A 24,615-nucleotide genomic window follows, 5' to 3' on the forward strand; every position below is an offset into this window, starting at 1 on the left:
AGAGGGATAATGATTTTGCGGGTGCTGTGGTACCAGAAAAGTAAATTCTAATGCAAAAGCCCCACGATAAGATATCTGTAGCCATATCCGCGAAAGATAATCCTCGCTGGGTGAGCAGCGCACATATAGAGCACAAATTTCCTGCATCTTTGGGCACTGTGCAAAGCTCGTTCAAATGCGGTAGCTTCAGAGTCATCACGTGACCATAGAGGGTCACGAGGTGGATGGCCATATAAAGCTACGGACGAACCTACACGGCGGTTCGCCCAATAAAGCTATGGCATTCATAAACGAAACGAATAAAGTGCACATGTAGTCAGGACATACCTCTCCGTTGAGGAAGCAATACAGTACTGCCACGGTGAAACCCTGTAAGACAAATAAGCACCATCATACGTGTACGATATCCGCCATATTATTCACGTCGTATTGCGTAGGATGGGACAAGCGTAAGCTTGCCCGTATCACGTTATCACATCACTTTATTCACGGTCTCGTAGTTAACACAAGTACACAACTGCTACCACTTCATTCGCAAATATATGCCACACCTCGATATAACGAAGCTCTATATAAATAAATTCGCGGTGTAAAATAATTTGTTTTCCGTTCCGCAAATCGCTCCCATATTTCATCAGGATCAACACGACCAAATATTCGATACAACGAAATAAATCGGGTTCCCCGTGAATTTCGTTCTATCGAGGTTCGACGCCAAATCTGCATGTAACGAAACGCCATACAACGAATTTAGCGGTGCAGCGAAATAATTTGCGTTCCCCGCCACAATTGGCTGCCATATTTCGTCAGGCTGGATACAACGAAATACTCGGTAGAACGAAGGAAATCGTGTTTACCGTGAGCTTCGTTATGTCGAGGCACATCAGCAAATACTGTCGTGCGATTCGCATATGGTGCAACTGTTGCAAACCTCGGTCCTGCGCGTATCCGTCCTGTTGAGCTTCAGAACGCGTAAATAATTTCTTTTCGAGCAAGCAGGACAGAATTTCTCTGTGTACATTTCGTGTGCACGCTGTAGCGCTGCATTATTACAGATTCTTATTACGAAATGTTAAATATTTCTAGCTCGTGTACCTTCAGTTTGAGCCAGCGAAGCATGAACAACCTCAATACTTTCTTCCGCTGTGTTTGTCTTTCAAATAAAACAACATTTGAGGAGTCCGTAAGAACTTTTCAAGAAAAAACAGAAGAACTATCGTTGTACGGTGGAGCGCGATAGTTTCTGGAGCATTCTTCGACGCTAATGTTTGGAGAACGGCTGTCGCTGTCGTAAAACCTCGTTCGTGGTATACACATCGCTCAGGCTGAGGACGTCGAGTGTTATGTACATGATGTGTTGGGAAATGATAATTAGTTAATCGATACGCATTGAATACATTTTTAATAATACAAGATACGGGCACTCTGTCAATCTTCCAAAATAATCGCGCCAAAAACGCATTCGACATACAAGAATTTTGTCAAAGGGAAAGTTCGCCCGTTACTACGATCGACATTCCCCAGAATATTCCAGCTGAAGATGCGCAAAACGTCATAGTTTTTCGTGCTCTTCTAACCGTGGGAAATATCCTGCAGTGCCAACGCCATACAGAAGGCCTGCTTATTGCCTCCTCTCACACCTTTGCTACATGGACATATAAAGTCAGAACTCGTCTGCTACTGCGAATTGCCGCTCTGCGAATTCAAGAATTCGCGAATGATTGCAGCTAACTTGGAACCTGTATAGACCTGAACCTGTAGATAAAAAGTGCAATACACTTTTCAGGAAACTAGTCTTGAGAAACATATAGAACCGTTTTGCGCTTTATTTTAAAGTTTTTCTGTTTAGTACGCTGCGACGTTCAATCACTACTTGCAGACGACGGTGGTTCGTCTCGATGGCTACGACCACTGGAAGCTCGTTCTTGATTGGCTACCGCCGTTGAAAACATGATCCTGATTGGATGACTCTTAGTTGTTACGTCACGTCGACGAGTAAGCAGGCTTTCTGTAATCTAGGTGGTGTTGGCAGTGCCACCACAACATATTCCGTAGCTGACGACATGGCCGATGATGGTGTCGTCTGCTATGTAAACAGCACGCCACTTGCGGTATTCGGACGCCGTACGATTGCTACATACGGCGAGTTGCGGAACTTCCGCATCGTAAGCAGTTTTTCCTATTTTTTCCCACCAGAATATTCTGTGGAGATGTCGTTCGTGTAAATACACGGCTAGCGCAACGTGTCTGGCAGGAGCCTCTCCCCATACAAACAACTCTCCTGTGAGCCCTTTCAGAGGAGAATCTCTCCGTCAACCCGAGTGACGTTTCCGCAGCGACGGTCACGTGTGACGAAAGAGCGCCAGGCGAAAGAGAACGCCCTCGTGTCGTCACACTGTCGTCACACTGACGACGGTCATACGTACACCCGCTCGGTGTTATGTAAATAGGGAGCGCTTGGAAACGCAGCAGTTGCCGCTCTGAGGATTCTAATAGGTTCCTTTCAAATTCAAGGACAGTGAAAGTTTCTTTCGTAAATTTTTCGTTCCTTCCGTACAAAAAAAAAAAAAAAGAAAGTTTTAGGGCGTTTTTGTAAATTGAATTGCGCAGTGCATGACGATACATTGTAGAGCGAAAACATTGTTGGTGACGTCTCCACACCGCTTGGTATGAATGACGCAGCGTTTCCAGCAATGCTAAATGTCACTTCTTTGCTCCTTTATCAATTTTTAGGAGCTAAGCAGTGTGAGTAGAACTCGAGACATGACGGTTTTACCTTAGGATAGGACGTCGCGAAGTAACGTACCTGCGTAGACAACAAGGTGATCTGCAGGTAGGTGAATATAACCTTGGCTGTCTTGTGTGACGGAGTCCATATTACCAGGACGTATGTCACTCCCAAGAGGGGGATGAGCACCAGCAGCGCTTTTGCAGCTTTTCTGTTGGGGGAGATAGAGCGTCAACAAATAGGAATTTTGTTACAAAGATAACGGAGAGAAAACATGGGTTGTATGGTATAACCGATCTATATTGAGCGGAAGCTTTAAGGTGTCCAACATGCATTGACGATGGACGAATAATACGTGAATCGATGTGAATGTGTGAATGGATGGCGTGTCCTATAGGGCGAAATAACTTGTATCTCATTCATTAACGTGTTAGTTAAAAAATAAACGTATAGCCATTCCAATAAAAACAGACGTACAAAGTATTGTTGGATGTCGAAACATACATCTGGTGACAAACGTTTAGAGGGGAACTCCGCTCATGTTTGCAAGTCGGGCTAGCGAACAGTGGGAAGTGAATTGCAGCGCACACCACCATCTCGTGCGGTGTCCGAACTTTATTGGCTCATCCCACGAGGAACCGAGTAATGAAAGTAACGGAAGGAACAATGAACTCGAGGTCCGTGTCTCACTGTTCCCCCTCCGCGTTCCTGCAGGATTCACACAACAGAAGGTTTCTTCATATAAAGTCTTCACACGAATGGTTACCCGCAATGCGAAGGTATTTGTGTCTGTTTTATCGCTATGTTCACCCGAAGGTTTTTTGTTTGTTTGTTTTACAGGGCGTTTTTTACTTGTTATGGATTGTTGACAAAAAAAGCTATGAGAGCATAGGTACTGTTTTTGTGGGTGGGTGACTCGACCTGGCGTACATTCTCGAAGAGAAACGCGACTAGTAGATGATTAATTACTTGAAATGCATCCATTAACTTTTTAATTGGGGGCTTTCGAGCAAAATTGATACGGCAGAATGGGAGACGAAAATCGTGAAACAAGTGCATTCGTTGAGCTATACACCGTCGAATTTTGCTCTGCAAATGAGTCGGAACTGAAACCGAGCTCATCAGGGGTGCAGGGAGGATAATGCTCTGTACACGAAATCTGTAACAAATAATAATAATAACAACAATAACGGTATAATTTGGATATATGACCCAATCTTAAACGGAACCCGTCCGTTGGACAACCTTGGTACTTGTGATGCCATTAGTATCCAGCACGCGCACCGTTTCAACGCGCCCTCACTCCCGCTTCCTTCACCTTCCATGGCGAAACTGAGAGGTCACCCGGGTTCGAATCCGAACACCGACAGCGCTGTCTGACTGGCTCAGGACTCTCGGTCGCCTCCCCGAAGCAACGTGCCACCATATCAGCAGGCAGACCAACCAATCAACTAAGCAACCCCACTAAACGGGGCAAAAATAAAACATCAACTCAAATTCGCCCTCGTCACAACCATGCCGAGGTTAAACCACCTTCAAAAGATCACGAAAACATGAGCGGTCTTCCACTATAAACGAAAAAAAGATTTAAAAAAAAAGAAGAAGAAGAAAGAAAGAACGTCACCCCCATTGTATCGCCTTTAACTCGGAGAACTTGAGACGCCGTATTCAAAGCACTACAGGCAGTATCGCGTGTCCAGCGTTCTACTATATTACACTTGCTCTTGCGCAAAAACATGTCAGCCCAGAATAACGGCTACAAGTTCCCCCCAAGTCAATGCTCTCCCTTCTTTATGGGCGCGCGACTCTTGTTTCTTACAATGCACGTGCCGTTTACAGGAGCAGGTAGTGTTCGGAGAAATCCCCCATGGGCAGGAAATACAGCCATGTTGTTTACCGTGTGTTTTGGTTAAACAAAGGCTCGGACGCGGGAAGAGGAGTCGAGGAAATGCGAGGAGGCTTTCTGAAACAAAACAAAAAGGACAGGAATGAAAGTAACCAACGTGGCAAATATAAAGAGAACAAAAGGGGAACAAGGAGGAAACGAGATGGAAAGAATGAAAGTAATGGCTCGCATAAAAAAAAAGGGCGGGGGGGATGGGGTTAACAAGAACATACTCTAGTGCAGAAATAGAAGAAAATTAACGAAAGAAAGAAAAAAAAAAGACAGGAAGTAAGGATCATTAGGCGTCGTTTTTCCGCTGTCCTGCGCGAGTGATGGCCACAGTGAACGTTGTTGTTGTTGTTGTTCCTGCTGCTGTGGATTGAGAGTTGGATGGTGTGCACTTCGTGAGTTTGGCCGTTTTGTGCGACAGCGTTATTGTAAGGTGTGGTCGGAAGCAATCAGATGGGTCGTTGCTTTATTTTCCGCGGGTTTTAATTGGGCAAGCGAGTGGTGATATAAAACAAAAACAGAGCAAAGGAGCTAATAGGTTCTCTCCATTGGTAGGGGTCCGCGAGGCTATGGGGTGTAGAACTTATATTCGTGACGTTTAATTCATTAATTTTTCTTCGTTTACTAATAAGAGAAGTACAGAAATATAATTCAATTAATTTACCCCTACGACAAAGCGTCACGCCAAAAAACATTACATGAAATTTCTTACGTGTCTGTTACATCAACGATGGAAAAATCGTAAATTCGACGTAATACAAAACAAAAAAAACGTACAGAAAGTGACTTGCAATGTGCACGGCTATAAAAGAGGAAACTGAACAGTTCAGTGTGCGGGGTCAAGTGCAATAATACGTGTAGAGGTGAATAAATGAGACTTGGGGATAAAACTTCCTGGAAACTAGAAGGTTCGTAATATATTTGAGTAAATTATGCACCCTCCGACCACAGTCAATTCCAGTTCCAAGGACGACCTCCATCACTTGAAAGAGGTCGACACTTCCTGATCGCATACGCTCTAGAAACAGAACTTCACCGCACGAGAACTCACCGATTTGTTGGAAAAGGGTCCGCACGCTTTTCCCTCAAATCAGAAGCCATAACGGTATTTCACGTTTTATGCAGTGAAGTTCCGTTTCCGGAGCGTACTCAAACATGACTGTGCTAACAACCGCCTGGTGGTGCACGTAAGCACTACTGGGACGTCGCCATGACAGGTTTCAAAACCTGCTGGGAACTTATCTCCATGCTTTTGCCCTGAGAAAATTTCAACACGTCGTACAGAAAAAAGAAAAGAAAAAATAAGAACAGAAAGCGACCCGCTGCATCCTAGCATAAATTCAGGCATGTAAACCAATTAACGTTCCAGTTTCCCGGAAAGTAGTTTTCATGTCATATCTGAACAGTGGCTCTGCCGGATCGTGATAGTGTGGGCCGTATTCTTAAACGGTCCTCAGCTCGACCCCTCACTCGATCTCCTCCTCGGGGCCGGATTCGCGCTTCATAAATTCACCTCGACTCGAAACGCTCCCCACGAGCGGAGGGAATAAATCTCTCCCTGTATGTAAACGAATGACGCCGTAGCGTTCGACAGCGCCACCAATTTGGTAGAGTTGAACTACACTGGGAAGCTGGGGGCGAACAAGGTCGCGCCCGAAAGCCACGGTCTTGAGGGGATTACGATGGTTCCTGAAAGGGGCGCGTCCTTCGGTCCTACTTTTCTTTCAATAGGTGGCAGCGAACAAGTGCCCATTCGTGGAACCCAGCCCTCTCCTTCCGATCTGTTTCGGTCTCACTCTGTCTACTGACGTCATGATGACGTTTCTCGGGTAGAGGTCTACTGTCTCTCTAATATAACCTTCGAAATCTGGGAGGTTGTATGGAAGACGTACGGAGACGAGGTGAGGATTTGAGTGAAAGACGATTGCACGAGGAGCTCCTCGCTGTGACTCTTGAAATGGAGGAGCGATTTTTACCTCTACTCGGTAGGAGTCGAGGTCGAGTAGAGGATCGATTAAGAATACGGCCGCACGTGTTGAGAGTGATGTGACATGCCTCTCTCGTTCAGGAACTCACCTGTACTGTTGAGACTCTACCGAGGTGGCTGCACGAAGCTTGGTGATCAGCACCCACATGATTTGGCCCAGAAAAAATATATTGGTCTAAAAGACAGAGAATTAGTGCTTTTGATCACTGTTACGTTAGCGTCTGGTCCCCTAGATTGCAATCACTCCCCCTTGTTAGTACCCTGACCCCCGAAATTTACTCCCCGGAACTGCAAACAGTCACTGAACTTTGAAAATGGTCTCCTGAATGCAACAGTCTACCTAAATATATATATATATATACAGGGGGGAGGAAGTAGCCGAAGCACTTTGGCTGCACGTAGAACATGTGTTTACAAGTGCCAAACGTTGCCACACCAGCACTGTAAATATGTACTCGTACACGTACACGTAAATATGTGCTCTTCGTGAATGTGATGGAATGTAACTTGGCTAACTTAGCAATTTTCCACCCACACAGAGGAAGAAATAGTTCGCGGTTGTTTCTTGCGAAATTGTCCCCTATGCATGTCGCAAGATTTTATATCACTCTACATGTCACGGTTTGATTAGAAGTATTTTCATTCATGCACACTAATTATGTAGCTGCAGAGCGTGAAACGCAGTCCCCACTCTGTGACACTCATTTACTCCCGTGCATTTACTCCCGAAAGTGACTAACCTTTGTGGCAACGCATTTAGTCCACAAAATGACTAAAATTACTTTTGTTCCTTCTTAGGGTGTATGTACTCAATATTACTTATGGGTTGCGAATAGGGCTGCGCGAATGTTCGGATCTTTCGCATCGACTTTCTCGATTTTTCGAATGCAAGCGACTAATTGCATATTGGATTCGAATTTCGAATCGAATATGGAATTCTGTATTCCAATTCCGAATCTAAGCCATGTCTCTTCCAATCCGGATCTATTCAAAGAGTTTAGAAGCTGCACTCGTAAGCACGAAAACGACAGAAGAGAGGGTATCGAGCAAAGTGCATGCTTCCTCGTACGAAGATCCGTGTGCACATATCATGTGTATATGGTGTATATATGTTCGGTACGGCTATACATAACTATTCCCTTCGTATTCGCATGGGCTACATAACTATTCGCTGCGTATTCGATCGCGTTACATAACTAAGTGTAAAGAATTAGGCAGGTTGGTACATACTAAAAGCGTTAAAATACCCCAGTGCCGGGTAAAAACGTTTAAAACGAGGATAGAATGAATGACACAACACAAGCACTGAACTCCAACCAAGTGAGGCTTTCTTTTATTGGAGGGGGTGGGGGGTATCGAAGTAGCTTGCCGTTGTTGGTCGCACACAAGCGGGCAAGTTCTTTTATTGGACCTGCATAAATACATGCACGCCCTGCCAATGCACAGGTTCAATGAAAGAAAGCGTCACTTGGTTGAAGTTCAGTGCTTGTGTTGTGTCTTTCGTTCTGTCCTCGTTTTAAATGTTTGTACCCAGCACTGGCGTATGTTAACGCTTTTCGTATATAACTATTCGCTTCGGTTTTCAAATTAAAATTCGCACAGCCATATACTAGCAAATGCTGCGTGGAGAGCAGTAGGAGAGGGAGATTCCCTCGCAATATGCAGATAAAATGGGTTGCGCGTGCAGAATGAATTTGTAATGAACGAACCACCACTTGCAATACCTTTTCATGCGCTTTTACGAGACAGATTAACCTGCGAAAAATACTCCACTCTGCAAGCACGGAGGCAGCAAAAGGCCTTCTGCCGTTGACAGTGGAAAATAGGGTGGCACTCTGATCGTCACTCTTGATTAACAGGAGAGATTTGTGTGTCTCTCTCTCTAAAAAAAAAGAAGGGCACAGAAAGAAAAGCACTTTTCTGACACGCGCGTCTTTCCTGCAGGCATGCAGACAAAGTACAAACGCTTATAAATTACTAACAGAGACGCAAATTCAGCAGAAGAAAAGGATGCACGCTGTCCTGAGGACTTTTAAGAACTCTAAAAGTTGCAATTAGGTTATTCTGTTGCTGCGTAATCGCCTTGAGGTCATTAAGGGGTAATTACCGCATCGCTAAGTTGAAGACCTCCGGGAAAAGAGTTTTTTTTCTTGTTTGTCTGCAGCAGTGAGATACGAGCCTCAATTCGCAGCTCCCTTACTTAAGAATAGTGAAACTAAGGTGAAGTGCTTTTCGAGAGCTGAAGACCCCCCGTTTTTTTTTTTTTTTTTTTGCAACCGCACGACTGGATAGAATCTCTTGCGCAAATTCTCCTGCGTGTAGTACCAGTCTCATTTCCTTCATTGTTGCTTCTTTTACAAGTGTAGTTCTCTAGTGCTATTGTATTTCAAAAGCGTATAGTATTAATTAGACGTCCTCCAGTGGCGTACTCCATTGCGTGTATGTATGTACTATAGCTTCAAAGCTGGGAAAATGTCTTCCATACATTATGCAGTTAAATAAAGTTTCTGATATGATACGTTCCTAAAAGGTTCTAGATTCATTTGTTGTGTGATTGCTTCGAGAGAAGGCCCGGTCCCTGCTCGTATCGTTTAGTCTGTGTGTTTTCGAGTACTAAATTGATTTTTTTTCGATAGAATAACGTACACGCACACCAGCTGGTGGACACGATACATCGCGACGGACACATACATCGTGACATGTCCTCTTTAATGGATTCAAGAAGATACGTGATATTTGAGTGTGATTCGCTTTCTGCTTTCTCTGTCACACCGAAGACGCTAAGACTCACACTCAAAACAGACACACACTGAACGCCTCTGTGTTCAGCGCACGTTCGTCGTTGAGTTGTTGAGTGTAGCACTTTTAGGATATCGGCAGTTCCCCACGATCCCCGGAGGAACGTTCTTTTTCTTGGCGCGTTTACCCGCTCTCATCGCACCCCTTTCGAGCACGCGCGAGAGAAATGCACATATAACATTCAGTCCTGGGCTCTGTATTTGCGACGTATGTTATCGGCAAGGTATTTGTCTGATCGTGAAACGCGAGACATGGCTTATCCTCTTGAAGCGCGACCTGTTGGCTAGTAGGGCCGTACGTTTGGGCGTGTAAACGAAGATTGCATTCTATAAACGGTGAGTGAAACGCAGACAGAGCGTGTGCCCAGTAGTCCCCTGTAAAGCGTGCTTTCACTGCAGCACCTCTGTGTACGTGGGAGAAACAGACCAAGGATAGCAATATGTCTCTCCCTGGCTCTTTTAATGAGCGGACGGAACGTTGCTGCTGTGTTGTCGTGGCGTGCGATTATTATACGTGTTTGCTTATTTACGAACATGAAGAGGTCGAGTGCGCACTTGAGCCTGTGTACAGTACCCCCTTACCTCAGCCTCATAAGCACATCATCTGCATCACAGGTTCGAGTACCCTCCCAAGCTCAAAAATGAGTGCCGAGCAGCATTCATGCGCAGCATGAAATGAGTGCCCAGGCGTTAGAGTGGCGGTACTTTCAAGCAGACTCGTATACTTCGAAGTTACAACGAACGTATAAAGATCAGACTGATTCCACGCACATTGGCTTGGTCTTTCAAGGATGAATAGCTTTTGGTGTGCGTTAGAATCCATCATGAATACGTAGCTTGCAGCAGAATGTCACAAAAATATTTATATGACTATCGATACGAAAGCATATGAACATGTATAGATTCAGGATGTGTTCCATTAATATCAGAAATATCCTCTGGGTACTGCATACCGGAAAAGAGATACTGTTCTCCAGACTCAGTATGGGATACCAAAGAGAGAGAGAGAGAAAGGACCAGTGAGTGTAACTTACCAAAAGCACTAACACCACGGGAACGATGAAGATACAATCGTACACATCTTTCACTTGCCAGACGCACCTATTAAGTAAATAAAGTAAAAATAAGTAAAACAAAAACAAACAAAAAACACGCAGGTAGGAAATTGAAGCGTTTATTCGCGTGTTCTTTTACATCCTATGCAAGTGAGTGGAATAGAGATAAACAAAGACGACTGGCATATTTCAATTGTTCATATTCTAAGGCACCTCGAGGCTTGCGTTGTTTTCGTCTGCGTGTGTGCTTCAGCCTCATAACAGCTACTTTCCATAAATAGGCACCCATCGAAGGTCTTTAAAAGGGGCAGAAAATACGTAGCAGCAGATATGGATGCGTACATTTTTTCGTTGAAATCTTTGCCACGCTTATGGTGGTTTATATCCACGAAAATCGTTTCGTAAAAAAAATAATGAAAAAGAAGAAAAAGAAAAAGCGCCATAATCACCACTGACACGATTAAAGTGGTTTTGAATTGTTCTGGCGCAAGGCTGGCGAGATCATATCTGACGATCGTGACGCCAGTGATTTTTTATTTTATTTTCGAGGAATGAGATTTGTTACGATCTTCCATAGCTGAAAAAGGAAACGTCCAATCCATACAGTTATGCCCTAAACTCTTATATTAATTAAACGTGGTGATAAGCACGACGTTACGACGATGTCTCACTGTCAGACTCGAGAAGGAATAACACCCCTCCTCTCCGAAAAGACGCCTCCAATCACCGTCAACAACAAAGACAAACAGAGAAAAAAGACATTAGAGTGCTGAAACCGCGAGACAACAAGTTAACAACAAATGCCTATTCCTTCTCTGTCTGCCATCTATCTTCCTTGCGACTAGTCATCAGACATATTGGCCATCGTGTGTGTCGCTGTCTGGGAAACTTGATCCTCGTAGTAAAGTACGGGAAGTCGACTGCGATCATTATGGTCGTCTTGTTCTCCGGCGGTTGGCTTGCTTTTCAAAGCTCAGCTCCCAATGCGTTGGAGACTCTGAATAAAGCCAACTACTCACATTGCACGGGATACGTTTGGTTCGCTGGTACTGTGGCTCAAGTATCCTTTGGTTAGGGCCCATACAGTGACCACGACGGCGGGAGTGCCTGAAATTGAGAGTGAATTTTCGTTAATATGTGCGCTCTCTATGATTGTGAGTGGGACTTTGCGCAAGAGCTAGCTGTTACCGTGCTGTACTGTGCGAAGCGATTCCTGAGAGTCCATCGTTTTCAGTTTCTACAGATCTGTGGCGTTCTGGGTGAATTGTGACCAATTTCGTGTTTGTTTTCCTTTTTGTTTATTTGTTTTTGCTTTTGTTTGTTTGTTTTCCCTTTTGTTCGTTTGCTTTTCTTTCTGTTTGCCTTTCTTTTTTCTTTGCTTTCCTGGGAACAGCAAGCCGCCGTAGCGGTGGCTAACCTTTCCCTCGTATTTTTTTAAATGTAATAAACATATTCCCCTCTCCCGTCGACAAAAATTACAACGCGTGTAGGATATAAGCATTAAAATTTTTAGCTTCACCCACGAATTTTTGTACTATCCATTTCAAATAACGAAAAACTAGCAGTACGTAAAATTTGAATGCGATATATGCGGTCTTTTTCTTGGCTGTTGTTGTTCTCTCTCTTTTTTTTACATTTCTGTGTGTGTGTGGTGTCATCCAATCACAGAGATATCGTCCTTCTTTACTTGATCGTTGCTGGGATTCCCAAATTCGACAATTTTTCAGATTTCCTACTTGCCGTGAACTGAACTACCACGGCCTGTAAAGGGTGCTTCTCCTACTAATAGTGAAGGGTGCAGCGAAACCAACTTTACATTTCCAGAAGTGTCATTTTTGGAAACGGGGGCAAGTATTAAACAGTGTTAGTAGTAGCGTACGCAATCGATTTGTATACGCTACGGAATGGCGCGTTCACGCTGCGCACGTGCTAAACGCGAGACCACGTTCTGCGCATGCGTAGTGTGCGCTCGCTATTTCCATGCGCGCACACGTCCACAGTACTAAAACTTTCCACTATTCTAGCGTAGTTTTTAATGTTTTGAGTGCATGCAAAAAAGTAAAAGAAAGAAGCAATGAAAACTCATTTGCCAACCACAAAACAGTTCAAAATACCTCTTGACATTTGAGCGAAATATAATATTTAGTAAAAATATCGAAGTATTTTTTATTTTATTTTATTTATATTATTCTGGTGCCCATGAACAGCCACAGGGCCTGCGTAATCGTGCACCATACAAACAATAAATACAAAGAAGTTAATTAGAAGACCACAATTACATAAAAGAAAACGAAAACATAAATACTGCGATAAAAGACAAACTAATAGATTGCGAGGCATCAACTGGTTTAGCTTAGGGCACATCATGAAGGAGGCATCGAAGTTGGCGTACGACGCCAAATAAGTCACCGCTGTACAGATAAAAAAAAAAACGGAATGGGAGTTATATATACAATTTGAAGCGTCAAAGAAGGCGATTTCTCGTAACTATTACCACACACATAAAATGTTCTGTGGGTCCTAGTGCTACCAATGTGGGACACAGAAATTGAGTATATACGCAAACGAAAATTCATCTTGTCTCTAAATGCAGTTTGGTCACATCAGTCTCTACTTCTGATACATATTTTCTCATCTACTAAAGTGCACTGTACATGCTCCTCCAAGATTCCGAAGACACCCTTAAGAAACTTTTCTTCTGAGTGCTGATCGAAAATACCGGCCAACGGGTGTACCACAGGCCATCGCCTTACTTGAATCGCTTCAGACAATGTACCCACGCTTTGTTCCCCCACTTTCTTTTTCCTACACTTCCGTCCCGTGCGTCTGCATTGTGCTTAGGCAACGTGCGCGGATTATTCGGTGGGACACTAAGAACTTTATACGAAAGCCTACACTCTCGCGGCGCGGCGGTCAAAAGCAAAACAAGCCGGGATCACTCTTCTTCCTTTGCATGATGCCGGGACAATGGTTGTCTCCCCATGAATATTCAAGAAAATCGGCAATAGAAGTCCCGGACTCTGTACCGTCATCAGAATAGGGACGAATGTGTCCCTTAAAAAAAAAAAGACGTGGTAATGAGCTCATGTACGATTTGGTGGAGACGTTAGACATTCGTTGAGAGAGTGGTAAATAATGTCGCGGGGATTAGAATAATTATGATTAGAGTCCTTCAGGGAAGCTCTCGTGTCTACTCACCCCAGCCAATGAGGGCGTAGATATGCACCCGCACGACTTCGACGGAGAATGTCTTCACGACGAGAATGTAGAGGTAAAGTCCCTCGACGAACATCCAGAAGAAGTTAGTGCCCACCAGGTATGTGAGGAGAATATACAAGAAGCAGGCAGCCTGTGAGAAATGATGTGGAAGTTAGCCGAGGTAACCCCTGCTAAGCCGATGATGCTAGCCGAAGCCTGCTAAGCCGAAGCCTGCTAAGCCGACATCAATGAAACGCTGCGGTTGATGATCGCACAATGGCATGCAATCGTAATGTAATTCAAACAACCACAAAAACACCTTCATTTTTTTGTGACTGCGATGACGACTGTTTACGGCGTTCAAAATTATACTCTCCTGCCTTGTAATTGGTTGATTGTGAAGGCGAGGAATTATTCGCCAAGAGTATAAGACAAGGGCCTAGTAGAGTCACGAGGAATTGAAATAGCGCGTTGGGGTCAACAGCAAGACGACATCACATTATTGCGGTGTTGATGATTGGAGTACCTTCGGCAAGTTTCACTAGAGGAATGGGGGAAGTAGGGATGCAAAAAAGAGAGGGAGACAAAGAAAGACCGAAAAAGACGGACGGATGTACAGTCAACCCTCGATTTATGAACCTTCGATTTATGAGTTCCCTCGTTTTATGAACAGGAGCACGAGGGACCAAACTTTTTACACACATTTTTCCCTCGTTTTATGAACCTCGGTATCCGAATAATGAATGGAATTTCTGATAACCAACTAGGAGTAGCCCAGCGTTTTTGCCTTCAATTTATGAACGGAATATTCCGTGGTCTTATGAATGATGCCGGAACGGACGAATCTTTTTCCAGGAATTGCAGCCTCGGTTTTAACCCCTCGAAATCCGAACAACAAACGGGTTTCCTGGGGACGCTTTAGGGACGACCAAGTGTACAGCAGAAGGCATGGTCGAAAGCAAAATTACACAATATATTGCATTATAAACACAATCCCAGCTCGCAAATACTGTTTCGTCAGCTCGATAGTATTGACTTAATGGAATTTTCGATTTATGAATCCCTCGACTTATGAACGATTTTTCGGGAACCGAGGGTGTTCATAAATCGAGGGTTGACTGTATATGGACTTTGGCCAAATTGTCTAACGTCCACGATTCCCCACCAGGAACAAACATCCATTGACTGTCTCTCTGCAATTTTCGGCCGGTACTTATTACGGCGTGTGTGTTTGTCTACCTGTTCTTGAGGATGGGGGGGGGGGGGGAGGCTTGTACCTTCGCACTATGCATCGTGCACGTCATGAATGTTATGTCTATGTCTATGGGCGTTTCACGTGTGTTTGGTCGCCTGCTTTGTAAAGCATGTTGAATTACCCAGCAGGTTCAGGACTGCGACTCAGTCCTGCACAGTCCGAACGAGGCAGCCAGAGTCCCGAAGAAGCATATGTTGCCCTTTACGTATTCCCAACCCCGAAGGAGCAAATAAAAATAGGCGAGGTTCTCGAAATTGTTTCACGCGTTAATAACTGCAGCTGAGTGCGGATAACATCGACAGTATCTGCATCCACGTGGTACCCGAGCTTCTAGGGCCCACAACCGCATCCGCAACCGTGATACTCGTAATAGGTGTATCCGCACCGCGCAAATATTGCGTATATTCGTATTCGAAGGGAAATATCTGCACGTTGAAAACGTTACGTGACGAACACTTTTACTTTTGAGCATAGAAACTGTTCAGAAACATTATGCCATGTTCACAGTTGTCCAATAAGAGCAGCCAATTGCGCAACAACGCAAAAGGAATAACGCGCTGGGACGCGTTATTTTTTTATAGCAATCATGCACTCTCAACTGCGGATGAATCTAGGGAACGTTGGCAGAGACAGTAATGTTCACTTGCGCTTAACAATAGGTCGCGATACCTTACACGGATAATGACGCGGATATCCCCATGCTTGGCAGAGGCGCGCGACATCCGATTTCCATCCGCAAACCAAGATGTCGCCCCGACAGTGTAACCGCACAGACCTTTAATAATAACGTAGACCTACAACGTTAGAAAGGAATATTATTTAGAGGAGCAAGAAGATATCTATGATCTCTAGCACATTCTAATGATGCTCATTCCGCTCCAAATACGAAGCATCCGTGAAAAGACTACACTAACGCCATGGGATATCACGGCCATGTAATCGTCATTTCGAAGGCGCATTCCCATCTGCGAGGAGGACTCATTACAAAAGTGCAATACTACTGTAGCGGTACAGTCCTTGAAACAATTTTAGAGAGAAAAAAAAATTCGAGAAAACTTTTACTGCGGTGGCTCTCTTTAGGTATGAATGTACGCCCCAAATTATACGTTCAACTATTTCGAATGAAGGGATATGATACTTGGCTGTAATTATTGCAATTAATTGCAGTCGTACGCTGTACAGCAGGGCTTCTGCGATGTTGTTGATGACACCTTCGACGATGACGTCCTCACGCCCTTTGCAACGTCTTCATAATAGTATTTCTTTTTTTTTTCTTTTTTTTCTGTCAAGTCAGAGAGGTATATTTGCTGGCGGAGACCCACTCCTTGAAATACCCATCCCATTGTTATTGAGCGTTCTCCTGTTAGTGATGGGTTTTGGGACATGCAAAACACGCAGGAACTTGTGTTTTGCTACATCAACATTTGATTATTATTCTAAAGAAAAAAGAGCTTATTACGCAGAACTTATCTACACACACACACACACACACACACACACACACACACACCACAAAGCTACGGTTGTAAACGCATACGACACGCACGACGGATAGTATGTGCAGTTCCGGACAACCTGTCCCACAGAACACACACACACACACATAAATGGGATGATGATGTGGTGGGTCCCGCAGAAACAACAAGTACAACAACCAGAAAACGTATATTCTACTGACTGACTATAATAATATCTGGACGGTTTCTGGAGTTATGTGGTAGCCCTTGTAGCAACTTTGGTTCAACAACTACCAACCTTGAACACTGCACGATTGTTTGATGCAGCATTCAACGATAAGCATCACATTTGTGGGTGGCGCGGCGCGCATACCTTTATCTGTGTTTCTGTACCTGATAATAAACACATTCCTCGGAAGTATATCTCATTTATGTAGTTGTGCTCTGCTATGCCACGGGCTGGGACTCGAGACTGAAGCCCACGCGGCTAAACAACCTTGGTTCGGCTTGGTTGGCTAAACAACAAAGTTGGTTTAGTCACTGGCTAATGTGACGCAGAGATTCAGAAACGATGACTGCAATTCGAATCTTAGCCCCAGTTTCAAAGTGGCTGCAGCGAAAGGATTGGCAATGGCCACGTCCGAAAAGATTCGTAAGTCAACCTTTCGGAAGTGGTTCATCTACTTCAGCACACACCACAGCACTACCCAAGGGCTTCTCTCGTCCCAAGTGTGGCGTTCGGAAGATTTTCCCCAGACAAGAATTGCTTTTAAGAGGGACTGTGTTCTAATTGTGGTGGTAGTGGTTATGTTAGTCGGAACTGTTTCAAGTTAACAGTGTTTCCGCCGGTGCGGGAAAGGAGGATACAAACAACGCACGTGTAAGTGTAATTTTTTTTTCGAAGTTCAGCATAGTAAGTTCTGCCATAACGACAGTAACAAGGTCACCTTTTAAGCCATGGAAAATTACGATAGATAAAGAAGGGAGACTTAGTCGCTGTGGAAATGCGAGGTTGTCTCGGTATAGTGGCCGCCATATCTGAACGCAGTTTTTTTGATTGATTGATTGATTGAGTATTTGAAAAATATGGAGATGTCACGGGCTACTCCAGTACTCGTGAATAGAAAAGAAAGTAGAAAAACAAATTGCTTCCTAATGACCTACCAATGAAAAACTAAGGGTTTACGCGGTACGAAATGTAACCGTGAAGAAAGTGACAAGAGTAGAAGTATCCATCAGAGATGCAGGCTAAAGAAAGGTTCTGCCACCACTCTTCGCTGACTGAGACTATCGTCTCGTTACGATGCGCGCTCTTCACGGCTATCATATTAAAGTAGCACAGAAGTCATTTTTAACACCCAGTTTTCTTCCTATAAAACTGTTAAGTAGGCCAGTAAGATACACCATGCGAAGTAATTCACACCACAAAGTCATAATTATCGCAGAAATTGAATTTAAAGTACGTCGCAAAAAGCGTCTGTGCGCAACCGCGGTGAAGAGCAGTACCAGCCTGAGATCTGCCTGGAACCTCGCGCTGACGCTTTAAGGAGAACGCTCGCTGATTGGTCTAGAGAAATGTTGTCTGCTACTCCTCTGTCGTCTGCTACTCGGCTGTTCGGGGTTCTGAAAAAGCCTTTCTCCTGACTCGGTAATGATCCGGCCGCTCCTTCTATCCCCGATTCCCCGGGAGAACTGGCAAAACTGGCTTGCGGCGGCGAAGGGACAAGGCGCTGACCCCCACTGACCGGCGAACCAGAGCGAGTTCTCCTCGTCATCGGTGACGTGGCATCGTACCTCCTCCTCCTCGTAATACCCGGAGTGGCGAGTTCAGTAAGAAGACGCAGACCCATGTTTATGTGAGTTTTTTTCTGGGAAACAAATTGCACACATCACAACCTTTAGCGCCTTTCGGTAAAGCGACACGCACACTTTCACCAGACGACTTAATCCGAAATTTTTTTGGACGGCCCTCGGTACTCCTTTAACTTCAACAAGTATTTGCACATTTTTATACTCTTTCCCTCAGGCTCTAAATCCGGGGCCAATATCAGGCGACTATTTCGCAAATCTTATTATCCATAATGCACACTATGAGGCACAGCGTAGAATATTCGAACAACTAATCTCTATAATCTCCTGGCACACACACACGCGCGCGAGTGCTCTTTCCTCTCTTTCAATTTCCGCCGAAAAATACAGGACTCAACGAGAATTTGTTATGTGCGGTATATTGAAGTCGAGCGATTGAAGGGGCCTGTTCATGGTCTGCGCTCAAAGCAGCAGCGACTCGACGGCTACGTAATTGAATCAGACAGGGTGTTACGCCTTCGGACTGCGTTTCCTTTCACAGCGGTGTTGCTTTCGAGGTCGGGTCGCGCCACTCAAAAATCGTCTCGGGAGCGATTGGGAAGTGGAAGATAAGAACACACTGGGTGTTTGGAAGAGATCAACCTCGGAGGAGATACAATGGAGTGCGCGTAAATTTTCACATTCACAGCGCCGTGCCGGAAATAGGATGGAATAAAACTGCTGAGCTATGGGCGGGTGTTACGTTTGTAGATCGAAGTCCGTCGCTATGGCTTCGGCTCCTGTTATTCGCGAAATGAAAAGCAGCCCCGGAAGAACTAGTGCCCCGCAGGAATTCGTACGTCTCAAAAGGAATCAGCAAAGCGCGCAGGACTTTATGCGTGAAAGAACGTCCCTTATTTTTTAGGAAACGTTGTGTTTGTGGAAGATCATATCCTGGCCTCATAAACAGCTAAAGCGCTTTTTTTGGTATTTATATTGTTGTTCACAGTCAGGAGCAGTTCAGGTCATTCAGCTACGAAAGTTGAAACCTGAGACGTAAGTACTTCAGTGCGAAACAGTTATTTCTTTCGCTCGAAGTATGACGACACGTTCTTGTAACTTGGTTGCACCATACCTGCCAGGAACGTTCGCAAGGGGAAATTTTGATAAGCGTGGATCTAACAAAAAAAAAACCAAAAAAAAACGTCGGTATATTTATATCATTAATCCGTCCTCACCTTGCTTGAGAGGGTCTTTGCTGATGATTGAGCGATCGATTACCTGAGCAGCTATTACGGTCAGCGATTACGTAAATTATATATATATATATATATATCTCAATGAATTAAATTTGATTAGTGAGCACCATTTAATTCGTCAGCTTATTTGGTACATACGAGGGGTACTCTCCAACTTCCAACTGCAACGTGAGTATTTCACGAACAATGGCAACGCTATAGGAGACCCTCAATAGTAATTACAGCGCTATTGTGTAGGTGCCTATTAATTGCGTGGCCCGCGCTTATTTTGAAATGATACTGAGAAAGGAGATCTATGCATAGTGAACGACAGATAAGACGATGGCAATGAGATTTCCATTCGGCATCGCTCAATTTTCCCGCGGCTTAAATGGGCAGTAAAGTGCAAAAATGTTCTACTCGTTTAATGAAAGATGCTGTTACCTCTGACAGCAATACAATAGGAACGGGATATATTATACACAGTAGGAACGGGATATCGTATATATTCAGGAAAAGCTGGGTAACAGGGAAGAAAGGCAACGTCGCTACATGCGCGACGAAGCAGCTCACTCTCGATATGATGAGCTCGTGTTACGAAACTTCCACCGCAGTTTTCACGGACTGCTCAACCACGAGGGGAAGTTCGTCGTCTGCCTTTGTCATTCCCTCCGAGTCAATTTCAGATGGCCATCATCTCTCACATAAAACATCGTCAACATGCGCTGAGCTTTATGCTATTCTTTTCGCCTTGCGGAAAATTACTGACAGCCCCGTTCGCTCCTGGGCCGTTTTTACGGATTCCAGATCTGCGCTGCAGTGTGTGACAACTATGGGACTTCGCGGCTTCATCAGTCCTGTGGTCATTGAAATTCTACAAGCATACAAGAGAGCAAGCGCACAGGGCCACTCTATCGTCTTCCAGTGGATCCCGGGTCACGTGGGCATCAGCGCAAACTAGGACGTAGATCGAACAGCCGCGGGCGCGCACCAGTACACCCGCCGTGTCTCCTTCATCTTGTCTCGGGGGGGGGGGGGGGATCGCCGTTACCTCGTCTCAAGCCTCACTGGCCCCATGATGCAGTCTCAATGGCAACGTGACATCACCACCCACTCTCTGCTTTACTTCGTTGACCCCATATTGTCCCTTACTCTCCCCCGCCGAACGCCGCGTTCCTTTACCACAGTCTTCCACCGCATGAGACTTATTGTGGCTTTTACACCGGCTTTCAAACACCTCCTCGGTGTCGGCGCGTCCAGCCTCTGTTCCACGTGTGGTGTGCGCGGTGACCTCCATCACGTCCTCCTGGTCTGCGGCCAGCACGATCGCGAGCGCACCCTCATGGAAATCGCTCTCCAACGCGTCGATCAACGCCAGTTCGACTTAGCCAAAATTCTCGGACCACGGTCGGACCCCTCACATCCGATGCAAGGCCTACGAGCTGTTGCTGAGTTCCTCTCCAGCACTGGACTAATGGACGAACTCTAATAGGACACCTTTCCATCATCATCACTCTCTCATCCCTTACACAAGCGCAATGGGGCAGTGTACCGCCATAACGGCGAAGAATGACCCACCACATCATCATCCCATTTATGTGTGTGTGTGTGTGGTTTTGCTTTGCGTGCTCTTAGCTTACGATGGACGCAATTGTCCCGACCATGCCGGAAGATCGCTCGAGGAGACCAATGAGAGGCCGCTTCGGAGGGGAGAGGGAGGAGAGCAAGCGTAAGCCGCGATTTTTTCTATCGATCAGAACTCACGAACGACAAAACGGACGAATCCCGTTCCCTTTGTATTCCTGTCAAAGTAACAGCGTCTTTCATCTCACGAGTACATTTTTTTTTGCAGATTAGTACCCATTTAAACCGCGGCAAAATCGGGCGATGCCGAATCAAATCGCATCGCCATTGTCTTATCTGTCCTTCACCATATGCATAGATCTCCTTTCTCGGTGTGAGCTCAAAACTATTAGCCTGGGCCACGCAATTACGAGGCAGCTACTGCACAATAGCGCTGTAATTTCCATTGAGTGTCTCTTATATATAACATTGCCACTGTTCGTGGAATATTCACGTCGCAGTTGGAAGTTGGAGAGTATCCCCTTTGTGCTCCATGACGGTGCAGTGGATTCCAGCGGACCACTTACGAGAACTACGCCCGAAAGCAAGGGGAGCAGATAGCCAGTTAATTAGCATTGCTGGGCCTTACAGTCGCAGTCTAAGGCCTCGCTGCTGCTGCAAATTGTTCGCAAAGGAAACGTTTCCCACGAGAGATGTTTCGTAAAACGGTAGTGCGCGTAAGGTAATCTCGGTTGTTCCGAAGTGCTACGAAATACGCTTAGAGAATAGGGGTGCAATTGTTTGGGAACGGGCTTTTCGTTCTTCACATCTTTAAAATACTTCTTCCGGAATCGAAGGTTCCAATTCGACTAAGCATGCCAGTAATTTCCTAACGTACAGCAGGTGTCAGGGCTCTGTGCACCCCAAGCCGACATTTAAAGGTGATGTAAAGAAAAAAAAAGTTACAGTGTGTCAATGAAAGGGGGTGCCGATTTCTTGTGGGGCATGCCTGAGACATCAACGGAGACAAAGAGGTGCGGCGGAATCCGAATATACCGCATATCTGAGGTAGGTTTATGTTGCGGAATTGCAGCCGGGTTTGTAATATTCGACGTAGACCGAGGAACCCTCTAGGTCAGCCTTCAACGCTTCGTGCCAGAACGCACTGTAAGAAGGATTCTGACGTGTTGCAGGCGTCATTAAGGATAGGCGCATGGTAGGACACCAGCTGACGAACAAGCGACGAGTGGAGACGTCCAGCCATGGTATTGCATGAACCGCACCCAGAGAGAACTCGAAAGGAATCGCAGGACATTGATGCGAGCTGCAGCGCGTACTTTGATGTCTAGGACATCTGCAGTCCAGGAGCGATTTCGGTCAAAGCTGAAACCAAAGATTCCATGGTGCGGAGAGGACAGCCGTGCAGGTTGAGCTGCAATTTCGCAAGCTGCCTTCGTGTATTGCCTCTGCAGACATCCACTCCTCGTTGGGTGAGGTAGTGAGCGGAAAGGGAAGTGGAAATAGCTTTGCGGCTACCCGCTGAAGGGCCGGCTCCTGTTTCTCTGAACACCATACGCAGATGCCGGCCGCATACAGGCATATGTGCACACCACGGGGTAGCAGGGAAGGAAGGGCAGTTAGTACGATGTTAAGTCATGTCTTCGCTGGAGGTAAACGAGGAATCCAAGAGAAAGTATGGCCTTTGATGGCCATGATACTCGGCGCCTCCTTCATCTGAATGTGACCGACTGTGTCGTATGCCCGCGTTTGATATCACGGAAAAGTGCAACAGTTAGGCGACCAATTTAAAGGACCAACGAAGGCTCTCTCCATAGATTTTTCGTTCTTTGTTGCCGTGATGGTGAAAAGAGTCGCCGTTGTGGGCCTCAAGAGGTGGGCAACGTCACGACTCACGCTCTGGGGAATGTGCGTTCTGGGCCGTTTTTAAGGGAACTGTGTCGACATATATTTGAAAGCGTCTGAGGAAAACCCAGGAAAAACCACAGACAGCACAGCCAGCGCCGGGATTCGAACCCGGGTACCAAGTAACATTCACACTCCCGCAAGAACGCCAATCGTAGCTGACGTGGAGCGCGCGCGAGAAGTTTTCGTCTTCACGCTCTCTAGAGACCTCCTTCCCTCTTACAGAGAGCCGGCAAGTGAATGAGTGATCTGGATGTCACTCCGTGACGTGAGAGTACGCGGCAAGCAGCCCCGCTGTTGCTACGTCCCACGAGGAAATCAGGCCGGGCTTCAAAGGTCGTGCCGCACCGCTCCTACACTTGCTTTATCGGGCATATTTTCGTGAATTTAATTGCGCACTGACAAGGCACTGTTTTACCGAAACTGCTGGTCTCATAAGTGTGTTGTGAACACTAAGCGCACGCTCCCTTTTAGTGCGAACTGCTGACACCGTATTTTGTAGATCTGTAGTGTGCTATTTTGTTTTCCAGCTGTATGATTGAGTGCTCATGAGTGTGTGAGGGATCCCCCTGTGATTTAGCGTTTTGATTCGGAGTGTGTAATAGGTATACCAGCTTTTGCAATGGAACAGGTAGTGTCCATTGTGGTAAGCTTCAAGGTTTACTTTATTTTACTAACTTGCTAACTAACTGTGTACGGGGAATAGGTTGCTTGATGAACGGAGCAGTGCCTCGAACAAACGCTAAATATCACTTACTTATTCCTTCAAGCGCATGCTTGAGAACGTTAGGCCGGCAAGATTATTCCGACCACTGCGACGTGAGTCATATGATCACGGTTATACAACCAGGAGCCCCGCTTAATTATCACCGTTGCAGGCAGCTTAGATGATCTCATAGTCCAACGAGAAAACAAAAGAAAGCATTCTGCTTTCTTCATACGGGACCGTTGGAAGATTCCTTCGATGCCCCATGACGACCAGCATATCCCTTTCAGTCTGTGTTTCCCAGGCGATAGTGATCCCTGGGATTCCCTGCTACCGTAATGAGATTTTCATGAGGCGGTGCCTAATTAGGTTGCATCTTTTATCGCGTTATAAGGTATCCGCATAAATATGGCTGGATCCACCATGCCACCTGAATTCTTGAACGCTTTCCCTCGGCCATAGCAATTAGTGCTCGTGTATGAGTTAATGAGATTGAGAAGCAACGGTGGCTATGAGAGAACTTCACACCCTCAGCGCGAATGTCAGCGTGTGGATATTTAAAGGGAGCAGGAAGATATGGTGAAAACGTCTGTAAGCATATGTAACCCGTTTTTGGCCGCTAATGCATTCACCATGCGGAGTATGAACGGAATCGGTTGGTTAGCATAACTGAGATATTGATTAGAAACGACGGCAAAAAAAGGTGTCTGCTGCGACCCGACCGTAGCAGGCACGGCCAACACCACCTAGATAGAGAGAGCCTGCCTACTCGTCGACGTGACGTAACAACTAAGAGTCAGCCAATCAGGATCTTGTTTTCAACGGCGGTAGCCAATCACGAACGCGAATCATAAGACTACCTACCGTCGTCTGCGAGTACAGTGATTGAACGTCCCCGCGTAATAAATGGAAAAACTTGGAAATAAAGCGCAAAACTGTCCCATATATTTCTCGAAACTGTTTTTCTGGAAAGCTTGTTGCACTTTTTGTCTACATATTCAATTCTGCAGGTTCCAAATTAGCTG

General features: G+C 45.4%; 1 protein-coding gene across 2 annotated transcripts in view; it reads right to left on the bottom strand.

Annotated features, from left to right (window-relative positions):
- The window catches only part of LOC135366841 (diuretic hormone receptor-like), a 151,195-nt gene that overhangs the window by 5,673 nt on the left and 120,907 nt on the right, over positions 1-24,615 (bottom strand). The window contains exons 7-13 of one of the 2 annotated variants that reach the window (XM_064599783.1): positions 13,661-13,811; positions 11,482-11,569; positions 10,442-10,508; positions 6,699-6,784; positions 4,626-4,691; positions 2,807-2,939; positions 328-369 (exon numbers count right to left, since the gene is read on the bottom strand). In XM_064599783.1, the coding sequence (XP_064455853.1) occupies positions 328-369; positions 2,807-2,939; positions 4,626-4,691; positions 6,699-6,784; positions 10,442-10,508; positions 11,482-11,569; positions 13,661-13,811 (633 nt within the window). The remainder of the gene's footprint in view (positions 1-327; positions 370-2,806; positions 2,940-4,625; positions 4,692-6,698; positions 6,785-10,441; positions 10,509-11,481; positions 11,570-13,660; positions 13,812-24,615) is intronic. The other variant, XM_064599784.1, reaches the window with a different exon arrangement.

This window comes from Ornithodoros turicata, chromosome 8 (genome assembly GCF_037126465.1).
Source record: "Ornithodoros turicata isolate Travis chromosome 8, ASM3712646v1, whole genome shotgun sequence".
Taxonomy (NCBI): domain Eukaryota; kingdom Metazoa; phylum Arthropoda; class Arachnida; order Ixodida; family Argasidae; genus Ornithodoros; species Ornithodoros turicata.